The sequence below is a fragment of the Pholcus phalangioides genome, unplaced genomic scaffold, assembly GCF_987345545.1.
Source record: "Pholcus phalangioides strain wild (caught in Gottingen) unplaced genomic scaffold, Ppha-v1.0 ptg000015l_1, whole genome shotgun sequence".
NCBI lineage: Eukaryota > Metazoa > Arthropoda > Arachnida > Araneae > Pholcidae > Pholcus > Pholcus phalangioides.
In genome coordinates, this window is record NW_028301608.1 from 33,484,483 (window position 1) to 33,505,754 (window position 21,272).

The 21,272-nt window shown below is 38.1% G+C and overlaps 1 protein-coding gene across 2 annotated transcripts in view; it reads left to right on the forward strand.

Moving 5' to 3' along the window:
• The window catches only part of LOC149075845 (protein O-mannosyl-transferase TMTC1-like), a 198,467-nt gene that overhangs the window by 146,375 nt on the left and 30,820 nt on the right, over positions 1-21,272 (forward strand). For both annotated transcript variants that reach the window (XR_016194023.1, XM_089243364.1), the window contains exons 8-11: positions 14-135; positions 4,014-4,178; positions 4,310-4,423; positions 19,797-19,940. Coding sequence is in view for 1 of the 2 variants with exons in the window: in XM_089243364.1 (XP_089099490.1) it covers positions 14-135; positions 4,014-4,178; positions 4,310-4,423; positions 19,797-19,940 (545 nt within the window). In the remaining variant the exon portion in view is untranslated. The remainder of the gene's footprint in view (positions 1-13; positions 136-4,013; positions 4,179-4,309; positions 4,424-19,796; positions 19,941-21,272) is intronic.

The following is a 21,272-nucleotide window of genomic DNA, read 5'->3' on the forward strand; positions in this document are numbered from 1 at the left end:
CATTTCCACACAGAGCTTAGAAAGAAAAAGAGTTCTTTTGTCGCTGTCTTTGCTTCTCTTCCCGTTTCTGCCGGCTTCGAACCTATTCGTGACTGTGGGATTCGTGGTAGCGGAAAGAGTGTTGTACATTCCAAGGTGAGTTGGCAGATAATCGGATTATCAACCGCGGCGTATCGCCTTCTTGCTTTTAACAGGAACAATCAGTTCTTACACTCTATTTAAGAACACTCTTATTAAGCCAAGGACGAAAAAATAAAGTTGAATCGAATTTGCGTACCGGTCATATCTTCCGAACCTGTGGTATATCTATAGATGAGACGATGGTACATGGTATATGATGGTACACTCCCATTTCAGATTAAACAGAGACAAATTGGTAGAGAAATCTAGGATTTCATGAGAAAATAATTCTCTGCACCGATAAGGTACCGTGTTGTAGTAAGTAGGGTTACCAGACGTCCTCCTTTATATGTCATTTCAAGCATCCTCCTACTTTTTAGAAAATTCGCCCCATGGTCTTCCTTTTTTTCAGGTTTCCAGAATTTTTCTCTTTTTTTTTCATACTGAAACAAGCAGTATATTATATCTTGTGCATTTCCTGCCCGTTTGCTTTTCCCATGCTTTGATCAATCTACGTCAAAATTCCCAGAATACCGGAACCCAAGTTGCCCCCAAACATGACGCAGCTTGCTCCAGAATAATATGAAAAAGACAGTCTGCCAAAAAAAAAACCGCTCTGGAAGAACAAAACCACAACGCCCGAGAATATCATTGCTTGCTCACCAACAGCTAATGAATGAAGTGGGAAGGGGGATGGGGATGTTTCTTAGAAATGAAGAAGATAGGATGCACAAACAACACTCAATGCTGATTCCTATGGAGAAATCACCTAGGGCAAAAAAAAACAAAAAAAAAAAAACGCATCGGAATTTTGTTTTTCCAAAAACGAAAAAAAAAAACCTTCTGAAAATATAGAAAGAAAACTTCTCTCTCTTTGCTCAAGGCAAAGTTATGAAACTGACCAGATTGTAAGTGAGGGGGGAGAAGGATCGTTATTTGTTTTTTCTTTTCTTTTCTTGTGTTTTTTAGAGGTTCTGTTTATATTTATTTATTTATTATGGCAAAAATTAATTGTGTCGAGAGGCACACAGAGAGAGAGAGACGGGTTTTTCGTATAGTGGTGTCATATTATATATATGTTGTGAGAATTAAGAAAAGTGACCTTACGAATTGTGAACCAGAAAGCGTCTTCTTCCATCTGTTTTCGAATCTGATAACCCTAAGTTGAATTGAACCTACCGGGTTGATTGCTTCAGAATTCGGAAGCCAGATGGCAGCACTTCTTAGACACATGACAGACGATCTCAGAAAGAAACTTCACGTTGTACGAATTCAAATACTGTGTTTCTTAGGAAATAAGACCTACCCCGAAAATAAGCCCTAGTTAAAATCGTCAATCAGGCACATTCATGTCGTTACATTACACGACGGATGTATTGAACAAAATTATAACGCTTTATTATTATTTATTGTCAAATAAAAATACAAATAACAATGATAGAATCCAAATTAATACTTGAAAAATAAATTATTATATAAATTATAATTTGATTTTCGTTAATACCCAAGCAGGTCTCCTTGGACGAGAAATGAACCCCTAAGTAAGACGATAAGTTTGGGACTTCGACTTTTATCAAACAAAACGAAGAAAATTTCTACTCACAGCGTTTCTGATGATGAAAAAAAAAAAAAACATACGGCCGGTATCATACTATCAAAGTTTCAGAAAAGTTCCTTTATAAAACTTAAACAATGCAACCACAATAAGTGTGTTGGTTATATTCAAGCAAATGTAACCAAATAGGCTTATGGGTAATTTTTCAAATTTTACAAAATAACTTTTTCAAAGCATTTAAGTGTAATCCAGGACCATGACATATTGCGGCTACCCAATAAATGCCGTTGTCATAGGCCGGGATTACACTATAAACGTTTTGTAAATGTTTTTTGAAAAAACCTTAAAATGCAACCAATAAGTGTATCTATTACATTCGAGCGAATGTAACCAATAGGTTTATTGTGGTTGTTTTTTTTTTTCAAATTTCGTAAACGATCTTTTATCAGACTTATATAGTGTAAACCCGGCAATAAGTAAACAACGGGTACAGTTCAACGCTGAGGCCCGAATGAAGCGACGAGCATTTCTTGCGGGCAAGGACGCATCGCCTAGTTTGGTCCCGAAAATCTAAAAAGAACTCGTATTTACTTTAAACGATGACACCCATGAGAAATGTTTCATGAAGTTGCAATTTTCTGTCTATTTTTGTGTAACCATCATTCAAAAATGCCTTCAGAAAGCTAAAGTTATTCTACAAAAAATAAGTCTTAGCGTTATTTTTCAGGATGCACCCTAATATAAGCCCCACCCCGAAAATGAGTCCTAACGCATTTTTTGAAGTAAAAATTAATATAAGAACGGGTCTTATTTTTGGGGAGACACAGTTCAAGAGGCCACAACAGGCAAAACGCCCAACGAGATGGCTGAGAAAAAGATGCCCATAACAAATATGGATACCATATATTTCTGAGAATGGCACAACCCGACCTGCTCCAATTCATTAGAAGTTCCTCATAGGAATATTCATGAGGTGCATGCGTGGTTAAGTAGTAGCAGCAGCGGAGTAATAAAGAAAACATTGATTAGAGCTGAAAGTTGTGTCAGTCATTCCGTATATGCTGGACTCAAACCTGTACGAAGGAGGGGAGGATATCGTTGCCTTGAACAGTGGATCGGCTTATATAACGTTTATTCAAACTATTATTTCCGAGTTCACCTTGCCATAATATCCAGAAAATTACCTGTTTCCTTCATTGGGATTTATAGTGAATTAATAGAGATATTTTGCAATATATTATTTTTTCCAAATATCAACCATTTTATTGTAACACTGTTTCTAGAAACATGTCGGAAGTGTTCAGTTTTGTTATAAAACAGTGTCGAAATTCTTTTGTTACTGGCGTTTCGTTACTGAACAGCTTCAACAAACTGGAAATTAAAAATGCGTAAATAAAAGATAAAAGTGTTTTTACTAGTGTTAAACATTTTTTTATTCGCATATCCAGTGTATACATATGTGGGGCATATTTTTACCCTCGAATTATTTTTTTTGTAATATGCATTAAGAAATAGAAAATATGCATTTTAAAAACATGTTTTTTTTTTTTGCAAGTTGATTTTTTTCAAATACAAATAACAGGCCACAACAGGCAAAACGCCCAACGAGGTGGCTGAAGAAAAAGATGTCAATAACAAATATGGATGTCTTATATTTCTAAAATACAGCAACCCCCCAATTAAAAATTCACGTTTTCTCATTTTCGGTATATATTTCAGAATTTTTAAGTTTACAAGATGTTTTTAAGTGCACATTTTTAAGTACATATTTAAACATTTTTGAGTACATATTTAAACATTTTTAAGTACATATTTAAACATTTTTGAGTACATATTTAAACATTTTTAAGTACATATTTAAACATTTTTTTATCATATTTCCCGTCTGTTTTAGTGTAGGCCCTATATAATCCCGGCTTTATTCATGAGAATGACATAAGAAAGGGTAGTGATGATAAAAATTAGTCGTATTAGCGGGAAAACGTTATAAGCGGAATGTACTGTATATTGATGAATTATTGGGGGGGGGGGGGTCTCAAAGAGTCTGAACCCCTAAGTTCCAGCAAATATGAGGAGTAGTAGTATTCAAATGTGAACTTCCAGACGCTTCGTCCTGAAGGGTATCTTTAAGTGTGGACAAAACATCTTGAAATTCAACATGTGCGGAACCACGGCTCTTATAAGAGCGGAGAACCATTTCTCTTCCCATGATGTTTAATCATTGCGGTTTTATTAAATTTTGGAACCGCATAATAATGAACTTTATTATTATTATCATCATCACGATGTAAATTTTTTGTGTGTCTGTACAGTATATCATTTATTGTTTGTCTTTCAGCCTTGGATTCTGCCTCCTGGTCAGTCACGGTCTTCAGAAACTGATGCAGCGTGGGCCGGCACTATCCTGGTTCGCGAGGACATGCGCGGTAATTTTAATATTTTTCTTCGTGTTGAAGACGATGACGAGAAATACCGCCTGGAGTTCAAGGGAGTCACTATTTCAGTGAGTTTTAAAAATACGTTTTTTGCTTTATATATGATAGTCTTTATATATTATATGGCGTATGCGCCGTGTGTAAATTATCTTCGCTCCGATCGGACGAGTAAAACTCGATAAATCTTTCAACTTTCCAGGTCAGGGCTACACTCCGTTCCTAACAACGCCAAAGTGCACTACAACTACGCCAATTACAGAAAAGACATCGGTGACAAGAATTCAGCCGTTAAACACTACAGAATGGCTTTAAGGTAATTGGTCATTTTATCATAGATATTTCTCACACCCTAAGATAAATGTGATTGGCCTTTTCCCTGGCTTATTTCTTCCTTCTCCTCTCACTAGACATCTATCTACTACAGTATATATATACGAAAGGCTAATATATTTTTCCGTAAATTGTGGCGTCGTCCCTGTATAATGACTACTTGCCACGACATACGCTTCATTTAATTTATGTTACTGCTGCTGCGAGTATCGATCGGAGACGTCTTCACGGCATTCGCGGGTATTTCAAGTCGGTGACCGTAACATTCCACACTTAATCATAGTTTAATGTACATAAGAGATCGATGAAGAAATTTTCGAAATACGTTTTGACGGTGAAACATCGAAAATTCTCGATCCGGTGTCGAGGATTCTTCTTGGACATTATTCACGGTACATTTACGGATATCTCTCCGTCTATCCATGGGAATGGAATTAGATACAAAGACTGGATTTTCGATTCCCTACAGAAGTTTCACATCTAGATATTTAATCATATTGAACTGTGTTGAAAAAGCCTCAACAAACATGTATTTCCGGCCTCTATTTCTCTAAATAGGTACACATTTATTGTGTATCATGTCTATGCAAAATGCAGATATTGATTTAGGAAAATTTTCAAAATTGTGCGTGGATGTGCAGAGTGGTTATAATTAAACTAACCCTACTCAGACCGGTGTAGAGCCCGTATCGGTTGACATATTCCGCTGAAACTTGTTATGTACGCTACATGAACCATGAAGAAGAACAAAACTGTAATAAAAAGTAGAAGTTGGGATTTCAACAAATAGGTGAAAAGCGATCCATGAAGAACAAGAAACACTAATATGAAACACAAAACTTCAACCAAATACAAATACAATATTGCAGTATTCGTTTGTATACTAAAAATACCAATTGCAGTATTTGTTTGTATACTAAAAATATCAATTGCAGTATTTGTTTGTATACTAAAAATACCAATTGCAGTATTTGTTTGTATACTAAAAATACCAATTGCAGTATTTGTTTGTATACTAAAAATACTAATTGCAGTATTTGTGTACTGTTCATTACATTTGTGTCAATCACATGTTCAAAGCACGTTATAGCATGTTCCACAGTTAGCGCGAAGGATTTCTTAAGAAACTCTTGCAATAGAGTTTGTTTGTAAACAGTATGTTTGCTTTCGATTAAGGCAAACTCCGTGTGATTCCTTCATCGACATGATTTTTCAAGAATCCTGCACAACCAGAAGTGTCAAGTATTTTTTGCCTAGGTATTTGGAAAAAATTTCCCGAAATTACCCGAACATCTCCAAAGTGAGCTCGAAGCGATTCCTTTAGTAGTCTGACATCTTGCATGAAGACAGTAGTCTCTAAGCATTCTCGTTCTTGTTTATCATTTAAGCGGCACAGAAAAAAAAAACCAATAATGCCCCTCTCTCCCCCCCCCCCAAAAAAAAAGATATATTTTAAGGAATTAGGCTTTCTTCTGATTTTCAGTAAGTTCGCAGTAAGGGGGAATAAGGGAAAAGTGTTCCATATATATATTGAGAAATAAACGTTACAAAATATTTACAAAACTTTACAAAATAATTGTCGATGATAACATGAGGCAATTTTAAAGAGGCGATATATATATATATATATATATATATATATATATCGTCACCAACACTTTAAGGGCAGAAAGACTGGCTCCTGTAGAAGTTTCCGGTGATGGGCACTTGTGAAGGTCCGCTTTTGAGAGCCACTTCTTAAGACCCCTCTTTGAGCATGCAATTGAAGCGAATAGGGAACACCCATTGAACAAATGTGATTAAATGAAGTTTTATACTTCTGATTTGAGTGCCTGTTCTTGCTGCACCACTTTTTCGCCTGGTCGCCGAAATTGGAACTGCTATTTTTTTGTTGCAGTTTTCTTTCAACCCCATGGTCAGCGTAACTTTTCTAACAATTCATACATAGGTCTGAGAAGGTTTAGCTTAACCACCGTGTATAGTCACTGAGTTTGAATGCATACGAGTCGCAACCTGTAAAAATTCCATAGAATGGTTCAAATAATATAATTTATTCTTTAATATTCTCTGGGCCCCCCCCCCTAAAATTCGATTATTTTATTACGGTATTCTTTGTTCCCGCCTCAAACGGCCACCCCCCCTCTTAAATTTTGAAACTGGGGCAGTTGCCCCCCCTCCCGCTCTAATTCCGACCTTAGCATAAACTAATGGGTGGTGATGATGAAAAATTGAGTTAAAGTGACTTGACTTTGCGGGCTATATATTTGTATCTATAACAAGAAATCAGACAACGACGGGCATAAATTGGGTGGCACCCCCCTCCCCCCCCCACAAACTTCATCCCCACCGGCACTCGATTCGGGATTTATTTCTGTCGCACCGTACTGGATAAGTAGGATGATGACGGATGACGGTTGAATCTATAAAAATTTTAATCTGTATGCTCTCTGCGGGTGGGTCAGGGGGGCATCAGAAGCATTGACTTTACAGGTATATTCATGATGGGCGCAAGGTTATTGTATGGAGTGCAATTCACATATGGACGGAAACATCGTTCCTTACTTTTTCTCACGGTGATGCCGGACGTGACAGTAGCTACTGCAACTAAATCACAGTCATCTCGTCTACATTCCCCTATGGAACTTCTAAAGAATTGGTACATGATGAAATGTACGTGCATGTGTTGTGAATCTGGCGTGATTTCGTTTCTTTTGTAATTCTTGCCATAGTGCTGCCATCTATTTTTTTCAACTATGAGTAAAGTGTAATGATTAAATATTTATATCGTTGTAGACCTGTAGCTCTCTGTAGTGAGACTGTACAATGGTGTAATCTGCTCGCATGCCCTCCTTGAAGTTGATAACAACACTGAAATCGGTAATGGAAATAAGTTGGTAAAGTTATTAATTGCGCGAAAGATGTCATAAGATGGTCCAATAATCCTGCACATGCAAATTAGGCACCGTACTATAGCCCAGTACAGTGGATCCTCTCGGTATCGGGCATCGGGAGATCGAAAGTTCGTCCACTGACGGAGAGACCGCTAATACATTGACGCCCTGATTCACATACTTCGAAAGTGTGCGCTAACGGGGAGTGTCCAATATCGAGGTTCCACTCTGCCTCATTTGAGGCTTTCTGTGTTTTGAACAATGTTCCATGGTAAATTTATTGCCGTATTCTGTGTTAATTCAGGTGCTACGCTCATATTTACACGATTCCTCACAGTGTTGTCGATGCATAATAGCAGATACTATACGTATCAAACTGACTGAATAATGTCGGCTTTCCTTAAACCTGAATGAATTTGCTGACCACCTCTGTGAAACTGCTATATAGCATGGCGAAAGAACTCTATCAACTTGAGGAACGAGTAACAAAAAAATACAATGCCCAGGTTAAATAGCCACATTCCAATAAACTTGCACGAATCAGAGAAACTACTTTTAAAACAAAATTTCCAATCTATAAATCAGGTCAATAACAACGATACTATTGCTAAACAAACCACTTGGGCGCCTTATCCACGTGCAAATTGTATGATGAATGCCCTAAAAAAACAACAGCAACAACTGCATGAGTTTCTATGAATACCAGTTGGACAGGAAGAAACAAAACGCTCTCTTCACGGATAATGTTTTGACTAGTGCAAAACTTAGCACCGATAGTAAATGTGATAGATTGCCACAAAAATGGTGTTTTTCCTGTAATTTCCAAACACACGCCACGTCGCGTGTTTATTGCGCACGGGAGGATTTAGTAACGTAGCCCATCATCACACAAGACAATTTGGGATGTTGTTTTTTTACTTTGTGCTGCACTTTTTTTCCCTCTCAACAATTTGCATTTAAACGTGAAAGAAAAACGATCGATACGACACGCTTCTGAGAGGGGAAAAGCGATTCAATAATATTCCAACTATATCTCAATGAAAAATTTATTAGAGGTAATAGGGGGTATTGGGCTAATGGGACTTTTTTTTTTCAGTGATGATAATAATATAATAGAATTGAGAAATAAAATCAAGACTTGTTTTTCATGAATGTCTGCTTCAGGAACAAATGTTATTACCTCGGAAATTCATGAAATGAGATTCATCAAGATGTGTGCATTATTTTCGGCGATAAATACTGAATAACTCATAAAGATGAGCAAAATTTAAAGGACGTTAAAACGTACCAAAAAAAAGCCATTTTATATCATAGAGTGGTATGATCGAGAGTGCAACAAAGGTGCTAGTCTTTGTAAAAAGTTGATAGATTGGGCGGATTTGATAGATTTTCCAGGTGGGCCCCCCCCCCCCCCATCTGGAAAAAGTTGAAATGACGGCCCTGAGAGAAACCGACTGATATATCGTGTATGTATCAAGCACTTCACGTGTAAACTTTCGGCAACAAATTTGGATTATGTATATTTGACGAATCGGTGATAAATCTGGTAACCTCGTCCTAAATAACCGAACTTTGGATGAAAGAAGCGAGAAGGAAAAAAATGTAAAGTTTGAGATAGATAAAAGAGCTTTTTTTGGATTCTCTTTTCATCCTCACCCCACGAGTTCTCTTTCGCTTACATGTATATAGTAGAAAATTACATTGTGTATACATGTGGGGAAAAAATCATTAATAGGACTATAGAAAGAAAGGAGGGGTAGAAAAGCAACTATTGATAGGGTTACTATAAAGCTTCGCGATAATAAAGCGAGAGAAAAGAAAACACGGAGAACTTGTTTGAATTTATTCAATTAGAGTTTGGACGCAATATTTCGTCCGTGATCGTAAGGGATTAATTTGTTTTTGTTGGGAAATCCCCCAAGGGTTTCTATGATAACATTCCTTATGAATTCGATGAGCTGGAATTTGGGTCACTGCTGTAGCTTTGCTCGTAATATTCCCCCAATCCTTTCGTTACTGTTGGTTATTACAAGTTGGTGGCTATTATTTGAAACACTTACTTCATCCCTTTCACGTACAGGTTTTTGATTATAAATGTGGGCCATGCTTAACTCAAGAACCAGTTGTACAAATTGAAATAATCAGTGGTGCAGTGGAAAGATGCTCGTCTGACACTATGAAGGTTACCATTGAGGTTCACGGGTTCGAATCTGGGCATAAGAACATCAGAAGCAAGTTCTTTACTTACCATCCTGGGGGTGACCATGGATGGAACTTTGATTTCCCACCCAACTCCACTAGTTGGAAATTGGCGATATATTGGCGACCGGAGTTGGTGTGTGGTCAAGTATACAGTAGACTTTCAGCCTACGTGTGTTTGAAGGGTGCGCCGGATAACAGAACAGTCGGACAGGCCGGTAGAATGCCTGGTCGTTTTAGGCAAAGTATGAAATACCGGTTTTATTTCAACTGGACCTAGACATTTTATCGAATGTCAATAGACTTACTTGGCAAAGTATTAAATTCTTCATCCTCACGATGCCGAATGTACCAAATAAATACACTGCTGGCCACCCAAATTGCAACACCAAGAAAGACAAGAGATATCGCAACAATATTTATTTTGTAGATAACATGTTGACCAAGCATCAAATGATTAAATTTATAGACTTCTGTGAAGTGTGGTTCCTGCCAAAATCAGTAGCCACAGTAGCTGCCATTGTTGGAGATCACCGCTGCCACACGCCTCGGCATTGATTCAAAGAGACTTTGGATGTGTTCTTGGGGTACAGCAGACCAAGCAGCTTCCACGCGTTGCCAAAGTTGATCTGGTGTGGCAGCTGGGGATGTAATCTGGGTCAATCGTTGAGCAACCATGGACCACATGTTTTCTATCGGCGAAAGATCCGGAGAGCGAGCTGGCCAGGGAAGCAATTCAATCTGGCGATTGACGAAGAACCTTTGCACAATGCGTGCCACGTGTGGTCGCGCATTATCCTGTTGAAATATGGCTGTGGGCAAGCCCTGAAGGTAAGGAAGGACAACTGTCTCCAACACCTCGGAGATGTAGCGCTGGCTTTTTAGAGTACCGGCAATGCGTACTAGAGAAGTGCGAGAGTGATATCCAATACCGCCCTATACCATAATACCCGGTGCAGGACCAGTGTGGCGGTGCATAACGCAGCTGTTCAGCATCCTCTCTCCACGGTGTCTTCAGACTCGAATCCGACCATCGTGGTGTTGCAGACAGAAGCGTGACTGGTCAGTAAAGACAATTTCATTCCATTGTGCCGTCCACATCCTTCTTTCATCGCACCATTGGCGGCGGAGACGTCTGTGGTTCTGCGTCAAGGGTAGACGAAGCAATGGACGTCTTGCGGACAGACCACTCTGCTGTAAACGGCGTCGAATGGTACGCGCAGACACTGGATGATGCGGTACAGACGCACAATACGCCTGTCATCACGTGAAGTGGTGCACTGAGGTGGATGCGATCGAACACGTCGGTCCGTCGTACCCTCCTGCATCCAACGATCACATATCCGCATTACAGTTGTTTGTATGCGTCGTCCAATCGTCCAACACGACTACCGATTTCCCTGAAAGATAATCCACAATCTCGGTAGGCCACTATCCTTCCTCTGTCGAACTCGGATTCTTGATCAAAAGATGATCGCTGTTTTCTACGAGGCATAATTGATCGTTTTTTTAAAAAAACCACAAGAAAAACACAATTGCCGTACTTCAAATCGTCGAAATCTCCAAGCCTTACATAGCGCTTTGAAGTGGCGCCACAGGCGCGCGTGATGTGCGTCTGCGCTGAAATTCTAATCATTTGCATATCTCACCTCCGCTAATGCACGTTGTAATTGTGATATCTCAACACTCGACAGAAATGATATTTCATATCGTTCCTCACCAAATCCTGACTGACGATTGTCAAAGGGAATATTTCCAGGACCCAAAAAGGATCGGGCGTCTTTATTCGTTAAAAATTTATTGAAATTTATATAATTTAATAAATTTATTTCTTTATTTGACGCATTTGGTATCGCGCGGAAGAAGAGTTTAATACTTTGTCTGGTTTTCTAGGCAAAGTATCGAATAAAACTGGTATTTCATACTTTGCGTAAAACGACCAGACATTCTATAGAATACCAGATTTTAAACTTTACCGGTAACACATATATCCTGAAAAATACTTCGCGATGTGAACGATGGCAGTAATCAGCTAGTGTCTAGTAAATGACTTCAAAACCCACCAGATGGCGAGATATATGTAGAGACGAAAATGTCCTCTTCACTTGTGAATATAAGATATGTACGGGGAAACCGGTAGCTCTGCTGCTATTTACGGGCCATTAGCTCATATTGCTGCCACTGTCTGTCGCACGGTACCGTTCCGCATATATACGACCCAAGGGAAAATTTCTTATTTCTTTATAGCATAATAAAAGCACACTCGCCCGAACTACGGGAGCGAACTACTACTACGAACTACTTACCCAGTAGAGGCAGACGTGAATTTTTTGGTTCCAATTATCATCTTTCCATAACAACCAGTTTCTTGAATATCATGAACCAATGAAGTGTCTTTATGTGGAGATGGAAGAAGGGAAAGAGAGCTCAAATGTACTTTTATCTACTCTAGGTCGATATATCTTGCCCTTGCATGAGAAGCGGTTACTTATTCATAATTATTTTCTTTTTCATGAGATGAACGATTTTTGGAAGCTATTGAAAGCTTTTCATGCTAAAGGCATTCAAGGATAATTATGTGTGTGAAAAAAACACATATTTTCAAAATGTTTCGGTGTCATCTATCCCTTCATAAAACTTACAATTATCATCAAATTTATCATTACTCATCTTTTCTGAATCGTTCTCTGTATATTTTTCTTCAATGAAATAAAAAGTACAGTTGTCTACGAATAACGAATGCAACAAAAATATTTCAAAGCTTTTCCCTTGTTTTTGTGTTCCTAATATTAAGATTCAATAGAATTCAAGCCGCACGAACTCCATCTGCGTCACTACAATGTTGCTTGCTTCGGCCAACGGTGTTTATGATCATATTCTAAGCAGAGTAACAAAGGTTGAGAACGTATATACGCGTGCATACTCTAGAAATCCCACCATTGTGGAAAGGCACGTATATGCCAAAGGATTTGTAATTTAACCTTGAAGTTAATTGTAGCTAATACGGGGAACTGAGTCTCTTTCAAGTTCCTTTGATGATGGGCTTAGTGATCATTGGCGTAAACACAGGACTCACCGTTGTGGAGGGACGGCACCGACGGTTTGGCGAGAAATGGAGTGGGGGGGGGGGGAGTTGCGGAAAACACTTTCAGAAAATATGTGAAAGATAAGTTCGCTAACATTAAAAGATGTTGAATTTTTAATTAAAAAAAGAGGAAGAATTGAAAACATCCTATGATATTATTTTATTTTTCTGATAATATTTTCATTTTTTGTTTTAAAAACGAGTTTTACTAAGTTACGACCGTAGCACGCGCTCCTTATGCCCCCACCTAAATTGCATATACTTCTACATTGGTGAAGTTGATTTCAGGAGCAAGTATCAAGTGCGGCTATTTGAAATTGTAATACAAATACAACGCCACAACAGGCAAATTGCCCAACGAGGTGGCTGACTTGGATGGCATCATGGATCCCCGAGCCATTTTTTGGAGGCCCTACCTCCACACATGCATCCCGCCCCCACCCCCGCGGAACCCCCAACGAATCGGTACATGCGAGAATGTGCCGGTACGTGTAGTGAAACCTGACGTGAAGTTTTATGTTTCTCTGTAATGCTTGTTAAGTGTAGTGCTGCCATCTGCCACCAGTTTTTCTAACTATGAGTGAAGTGTTATGATTGAATGATTTATCGTTGTAGGACTGTTGCTCTCTGTGGCGAGACTTTTTAACGGGGAGATCCGCTCGCATTTGCGCCTTGAAGTTGGGAACCACAGAAAACCAACTTCAGCCGACCACCACTGTGGGGTTCGAACCCGAATCCTCGCATCGCGAGTCCGTCACTATAACCACTCGACCACTACAGCGGCAGAGTATACATTTAGAGCACATTACACTTCTTAACCATACATGCACCTCGTCCACATTCCTCTACGGAATTTTTAACTTAATGGTTACATGTTGGAATGTGCATGTCTGTGTTGTGAACCTGCCGTGAGGTTCGTTTTTGAGGAATTCTGGTTGTTTGTTGCTTATCAAGTGCTGCCATCTGGTTTCTCAATTCGGAAACAGACAATCCAGCAGGTCATTTTTTTTGCTTATGGTGTCATGCGTAAATGTTTTCTTGGCCTGACTAATGTTTAATGGTCTGATTGTTCTCTGTAGAGCTCACATTACGATACTTACGTAACGTTGAAATTTAAGCGTTTGCCATTTTCATTTTAAAATATGGAAGACGGATAACAGTACCACACTAGAACACTAAACATTCATATCTTTGACAAATATGAATACGCTAGAGCCTTGCAGGGGCGTGCGCAGGATTTATTTTTGTAGGGCACACCGTGTTTAGATGAGGCCCAATGAATTTATTCCAGAGATTTCTTGATTACCAACTTATATATATAATTTTTGATTGTCTCGGAGGGGGCCCCTCAGGGGATATATATATAGTAAGGGCTTTTCCATGTCTTTACAAACGCGCTTGCCACTTTGGCTCATATGGGCTTAGTCTCGGAGCTACTGCGTGACGTCACTGCTCAAGCACTTTGTAGCAGATGGCATCGGAGCAAAGAGACGTACTGTATTCCACAGGATTATTTAAATTTCATTTGCTAATTCTCTTCTGCTTCAAGTCAGTAGTCTCCCGTTTATGGTTATGTTTTAGTATCACAAGTATGCGCATGTGGTGTTTTCATACTTTTTTGCGAGTATTGGGAAAATGAGTGATAAACAACTATGAGTTGTTGTGATATTGTAACGTGCAAGATCTATACTCGGAGGACAAAGAATCTTGGGATTAAAGTTACTTATCATACTTTCCCTAAAGATCTAGAGACTAACAAAATATAAGTGGCTAAATAAAAAGGCTCGAGCAATAAACTGTAAGTACATTCATATTTGACTCGTGGATAAATACTCCATCCTTTGGTGGATTAACAGTGCCATCAAAGACATGGAAAAAGAACGGTTGATAGCTTCAAAAGAGTTTTTAAATCTCTCCATGGTGACCATGAGACATTGAACCACGAAAAAGTGTTATTAAAGAGCTGAAAGAGAGATATACAAAGGACTTCCCTCATGTATGCCCACAAGCTATACACACATTTATTCAAGGATAAGAAATTTTATCAGAATTGAAAGTTTCATTAGGGATAAATACTGCATTAGGGAAGCAAGGAAAAAACTAGCAAATGGATTAAATCCATGAAACAGTTATTTACTAATGTTATTACAATATCTTTTATATTAGCATTCAGAATAATAATTGTTTTTATTATAATAACTTTTTTTTTTATATTTGCTTCTCATGATTTTATTTTTCAATTGTATTGATAACACTTCTAAAACCTACACCTAAATCAAATGAAAATGAAAAGAGATAATTAAAAAATATAGAAAGTTGAAAAAATAATTGAAATTATGTCTCGAGATAGCTTTGAATCAACCCAATAAAAATTAACTAACGCACTTGATTCAACTGAAATGGATCGGAGAAAAATATTATCTGTGGAAGTTACCTCATAAGACAAATACATTCTTTCTTTAGTGTTTAAATGGTTGGACGAAGTAGCCAATAAATATACAAATAATAATGGCAGTAATCAAAAACATAATTTTGGAAATAATTCTGTAAAATGGGCAGTACAGCTATTGCAAGCCATAATAATTTACAGGGCAGCAAAGCGGGAGCACTCTCGGTTCTGCTTGAGCAATGACGCCAGCTGGTACCGACGAAAGCGCCCCCGTGAGACAGCTATTATTACATATCCTTGGGGTTCCCCTCCCGGCTTAAACCTTCTAACCTCGCATGCACACGCACGCACGCACACACAAAACACGTTCCTGCATGTCGCAACTCGTTACAAATTCCGCGCAGTAATGTGTACGAGGTGCAAATGCGGTCAGAAGTAGGAGTATTGTACCAGTAAAAAAGGTCATGGGAAGAAGTTGCTTTTCAACAGAAAAATAACTCATCATGGTTTAATGGAAAGGAAAAGTCCCTTAGCGTAGACATATAAAGAGGATAAATAATGTTCAGAATTTTTTATTCTTTTTGTATTTCACCCTGAACAAGGTTAATCTCTATAGGATTTACTGGAGACGAAAACAGGATTCTCTATGTGACGGTAGAAACCACCCCCCCCCCCAACTGAGATTCGGTTCACTAATATGGGTCGTTTTTCTTACGGGGATTGCAAAGCCAGTTGGACTTGAGTCCGACGGATTTGTTACGGTGCGCTTTTACGCCAGTGACACAAACAGTTTCCTCATTTTATTTTTCTGCTTTGGATGTTGTTCATCCTACTTTTTGTTTCATTATGGTCAGCTTTAATTTTCCCCTCAAGTATTTACTGAGATGGAAGGCACAAAACACACACAAAAAAAATTCTCTATTTTATTTTCTTCTTCTTTTATTCTGTACAGCATGTCATTTGTGCTGGAATGGATCCAAAAATTCAACATCGGTTGAGCTTAACGAGTTAAACACAAACACACGAAAGTTTTGTTTTCCCTCCTCTCCTCACTAGAAGCCAGGAAAGAGGATCAAGCGGAGAAATCTCTTATCCTGGTATTTAGTTTCACTACATAACAGATTGCTTCGCGAAATCTTAGCGCGAGTGCTTTTAATATTTGTTTCTTTTAAACATTTCAAGTAAATGGGAAAGAGTTTTGTGTTTGGTCTTTCGTTAGAAATTATTGTGTGTCCTCACAGCAGGACTCTGGAAACAAAATCTTCATAGTTGTATGTAGTTTTATGAGTTGGACATTCTACATGAATATTAAACCTCCGTTCATGATTGTGGTTTTGCAACCATACGCGAACACAATCTATATACTAAACAGTCGATAATTTTAATTTTCTCATTTTCATGAACACTGAAAATTGGTTTTGTCTGCCAAGGCAACCTTAACAATCTATGGTTCAACCGGATAAAAATGGATAGTTACGCCAATTAATTCAATTGTGCATCAATAAATGTTTCGTCGATGAATTTAGTTGTGCGTCAATGAATGTTCCATCACGTCCAAGTGGTGCAGTGGTAAGAATGTCGCCCTCCACTATAAAAGTTACCGTCAAGTCTGCAGGTTTGAATAAAGGAAATATCATAAAAAAAGTCCTTTACCTATCAAACCTGACGTGACCACCGATAGATGGCACTTCATTTCCTACCCAATGATAGTAAATTCCCGTACAGTGATATGGCCGGAGTTGCGGTTAAGTACAAAATGCTCCGTTGATGAATTCAGTTAACGTGTTCGTCAGTTAACGTGTCTTTCCGTTGGCAGCGCAGCAGGATAGGATTCGTCTGAAATTGTTTTTCCTGCAGTCCCCCCCCCCTCCAACTTTGAGGTTAGATGTGAGCTGGTCCCCTATTTGAAAAAGTCTCTCCTCAGAGAGCAAGCAGACCTTCAACACGATACATATACAACATGAAAAATTGAAATTTGTCTTTTCGAAATTCAGCATTTTCACTTCAAAATATAGAAGACATATGACAGCATAAATATAACGTAAAACAAGCTCTCTACCTGCAATAACTTTGCTAATATAAATATTGTCACGCATACGCACTCAAGTACAAAATGCTCCCGCAATTCGTTAGAACTTCCCCGGTTTACAAAAGCATGGACGGTTAAGTATTTCATCGATGAACAGCTGTGTGTTCATTTTTGTCGCACCACGGTCATTTTCTGCACACGAGGGCTAATTAGACCGGGACCTACAATATATTGCCGATTCCGAACGGCAGGCTTATTTTTTATTCTCATCGAGAGGTTGGCACTCTAACCCCTCGATGGGGCACCCCCTGCGGTAGCAATTATTTTCTACGGTCATTTCGCTTTTCTGTTGCACCCCTGTGTCAGGAAAGTTTTCTGACAAGGACGAACCCGGTATCGAACTCGCGACACCTCTTAACACCCTTTGGTACTTTTAGGCGAGTATATTATCGACCTGGGCTAACGCGCCCATGAACTGCTGTCGTTGAATTTTCACGTAAACAGTGATTACTAGATAGTGTATGGAATTCTCAGTACGGTCGGTCATATTTGCTTCTAAATGCATTTTTAAAAGTTGATGCACTAGAAATCTTCTTTAAAAACATATGTGTAGTTTTTTTTTCTTTCCTTCCTTTATGCATTTTCAAACGAGAAATGTCAAATATATATATATATATATATATATATTAGAAAAGAACAAAGAGAAAACGCGACCGTGCGATGCAAAAGATAACTTGATGCTTGGAATCAGATACTCCGTTGGAAGAAGAAAAATAATAAAAAATAATATTTCTCCGGCACATATTTCTACTCGTGACCGTTTTATGAAGCTTTTTTTTTTGCCTGGGAAACTCGATTTTTATCTTTCATTCTACAATATATATTTATTTTAAAGCAGATGGCAGCATCAGAAGCTTGATGCGAATTCGATGTAACTCAAATATGATTTTCGCGTTTTTCACTTTCCACTGTCCCAGCAGAGCCCCGCGTGGAAAAGCATCTGCTTTATCTTCCTTTTTTTTCCCCCCATTCGCATTTTTTTTCCTCATCATTTACTCCTTTTTGTTACGTTTTCTTTTCTTCTGGAAATCAAAACTGTCAGTATCGTTCTTGTTTGTCATAAATAAATGCGACGTCTTACTCTTTAGTTATCGGGAGTCAAAACATGTTATTCGTGATGGAGTAGTTGCGTAGTTATCGCGAGATCATATTACTCACGATAGTCAACGACTAAGAGATTGTATCTCTAGAGGTAATATTATATTTTCTCACACAAATAGGTAATATTCTTCCTTCTTCAATACTGATGAATGTGTTTTTCAGTTTTTAACGATGAATTCCTCACATTAGTTCCAGATGGAACAGCATTAAGCGTAGGTCGTTCATTCGATATTCGTTTTCGTTCACTAATTGTGATCAGGCAGACCTTCAACACGATAGTAACATAAAATGGAAATTCGGGTGTCTGATGTTTTCACTTCACAAGACAGATGGCAGCACAAGTTCGACACAAAACAATTCTGACAACATAAACACGGCGGAGCCACGCATATGAACACACACAACACGTTTCTGCATGAAACAAATTAGAGTCATAACATCGAAAGTCCTTAGACATATCGCCATCGTTCTTTCCGACAAATTAACCATGAAAAAGTGATTGAATGTCTTGAAAAACTGATAAAAAAATCTCATTTTGGGTTTATAGATATCCGTTTTTAATGCACATATCAATGGAAATTCATCGAAATTGATGTTGATTTTCAAAATCTGTTAACATAATATAAGTCGGATAGAATGTATGGGATTAATTCGCGTTCGTTTGACATAAGGGAAAATGAGCGAAATCCATGTCCTGCTAAAAATTGAAGCCCCCTCCCCTCTCTAATTGCATGTGCAGAGATGCTATCTTGCGAGAGTGCCAGGAAACTGTTCAGAACTATTCAGTTAACTACTTGCAGTGACAAAGTTGCTTTTTTTTTGCCTTACGGTAAATTTTTCATCAGTTAGCGATTGTTAGTCATAGATCGCTACGTGAATATTGCGATGCAATCGCCGTAGTCATTTATATAATAGTAAGCAGGAGTCACAATTTTTTCTCTATATCTGTATTCCTAAATCCGTCCTCTATTAGTATCTCAAATACGTCCCAGGGACGGGTTTACTCATATAATGTATTTGCGAGGCATCCTCCAACGTGTACTTCCAAGAGACGTCAAGAAATTTCCAGTTATCTAGCTTTAATAACTTAAAGAGCCGCGACCTCATACTTGATGCCAGGAAGTTCCCATAAAACATCTTTAAACTACTCTATGGGAAAAGAAAACATTGTGGAAGTGTTCAAGGAGAAACAATTCTAATCAAAGACTAAGAAAAGTCTCATCATTGAAAATAAATATCAGTCTGCAACATCATATATAATCAATATTAGATTACTTCCAATAAAAATAAATGTGTAGATAACATCTGGAAAGGCGGGACGAATTTAGAACACACACCTTTGATGAAAATACAAAATTTGCGTTGTTTTTATTATCATTTATTTATTTATATTAATTAGAAAAACATTATTTGGTGTAATCACACTTGCAGCACTATTAGGTATGGAGTTGAGAGTTACTTAAATCAATTTTTTAATTATTTTTAATTCTAAACAAATTTTCAGAATTATTGATTTTGCTTAGAGGGGATGGTATTTGCACCTTACATATATTTACGTATGTAGTCATTGTGAACTTTAAATATAAATATTTGCTTTCGCAGTCTATGGCCGGAACACGCAAGTTCACACAACAACCTCGGCACGCTGTTAGACGATTCCGAGGAAGCGGAACATCATTTCAAAGAGGCTCTCAGAATAAATCCTTGTCACGCCAAAGCTCACTATAACCTCGCCAGTGTGTACAGGTATGTATACGATCAGATGTATGTGTATGGAGCATATCAAACCGAAGTCAAACTGAAATATCTAACAGATAGTGAGCTCTTGCAAGTTATGATATGAAGCAAACATAATTTACGACCTGGTTATATCGCATTACTTCACTCCAGAATTGGGGTCTTCACCAGTTATGCTGCCCGGTTGAATGTGTGCAAAGTTTACATTGCAGTCTCATTAAGTTGCTTCGAATAGGTCCCTTGACGTGCACCGCAAGCAAATATGTGATTTGACTTCATCGGGTATGTGTTGCATATCCAGCGCAATCCATTCGAATCAATATTTACGAAATACTGAGGACACACAGTAGGTCTATTGTGTGAATCCCAGTGAATTTCGTGTGCAGAATTCACGAAAATCGTCACTGCTATATCGCTTAAACTAATAAGCACTTGACTGCAATCGTCCTTTGAGTATGAGGAATCTGGAACGATCCTATATTTTGTAAAATAGTTCGAGTCATTCATACTTTATGAAATCATATTCTAAACAACAGACATATATTCACAATCTTCTATATATATAAAATTGATTTTCTGTGTGTGTGTCTGTGTGTGTGTGTGTGTGTGTGTATGTTCTCTATACAAATCTACAATTTTAGATCGATCGTCGCCAAATTTTGCATATATACCAAATGGGACCCGACTTGAACGATAGGCTACTTTAAAATTTCGTCAGACTAGGGCAAATGCCCCAAATGGGCAAAAAACTGTCCGGCAACAATGGTTTTTGGGCCTCAACAATCACTTCCCGAACGTTTACTTTGGTTACCGTGGTTCCCTAGCGATGAGTTTCAGACGTGTTTATGTCTTTACAATGGTTTGTCACTTCTTTAATGCTCCAGTTATGTATAATAGTTTATGCCTTTATAATGGTTTGCCACATTTTCAATACTCTCAGTAATGAGGCTTTTTGAGTAGACGTTATAATCATCACCATCATCGCTTTGAGGGTCAGGAAAAGGGTGATCCTCATAGAAATCAGTATTAAAATTGCCGATTTAACTGCATAAATACGGAAATTTAGTGGGGGGGGGGGGTTTCCTGCCACATCAATAATTTTAAAAATTAAATTGAATTCTCGATTTTTGAAATATTGAATTCGCTTGGAGATACGAAGCCCAGAAAATTAAGTATGAAGTAATTAGCCGGACCTAATTTTGAGTTGAATATCCAATGCAATAACATTGATTTCAACTTTTTATTTATATCTTCTAAAGCATGAAAATTAATGTCTCCGTATTGTCTTTTGATATTTATTTGCATAAATTCATATAGTTCAGGATGTTTTTAAAATTAGTT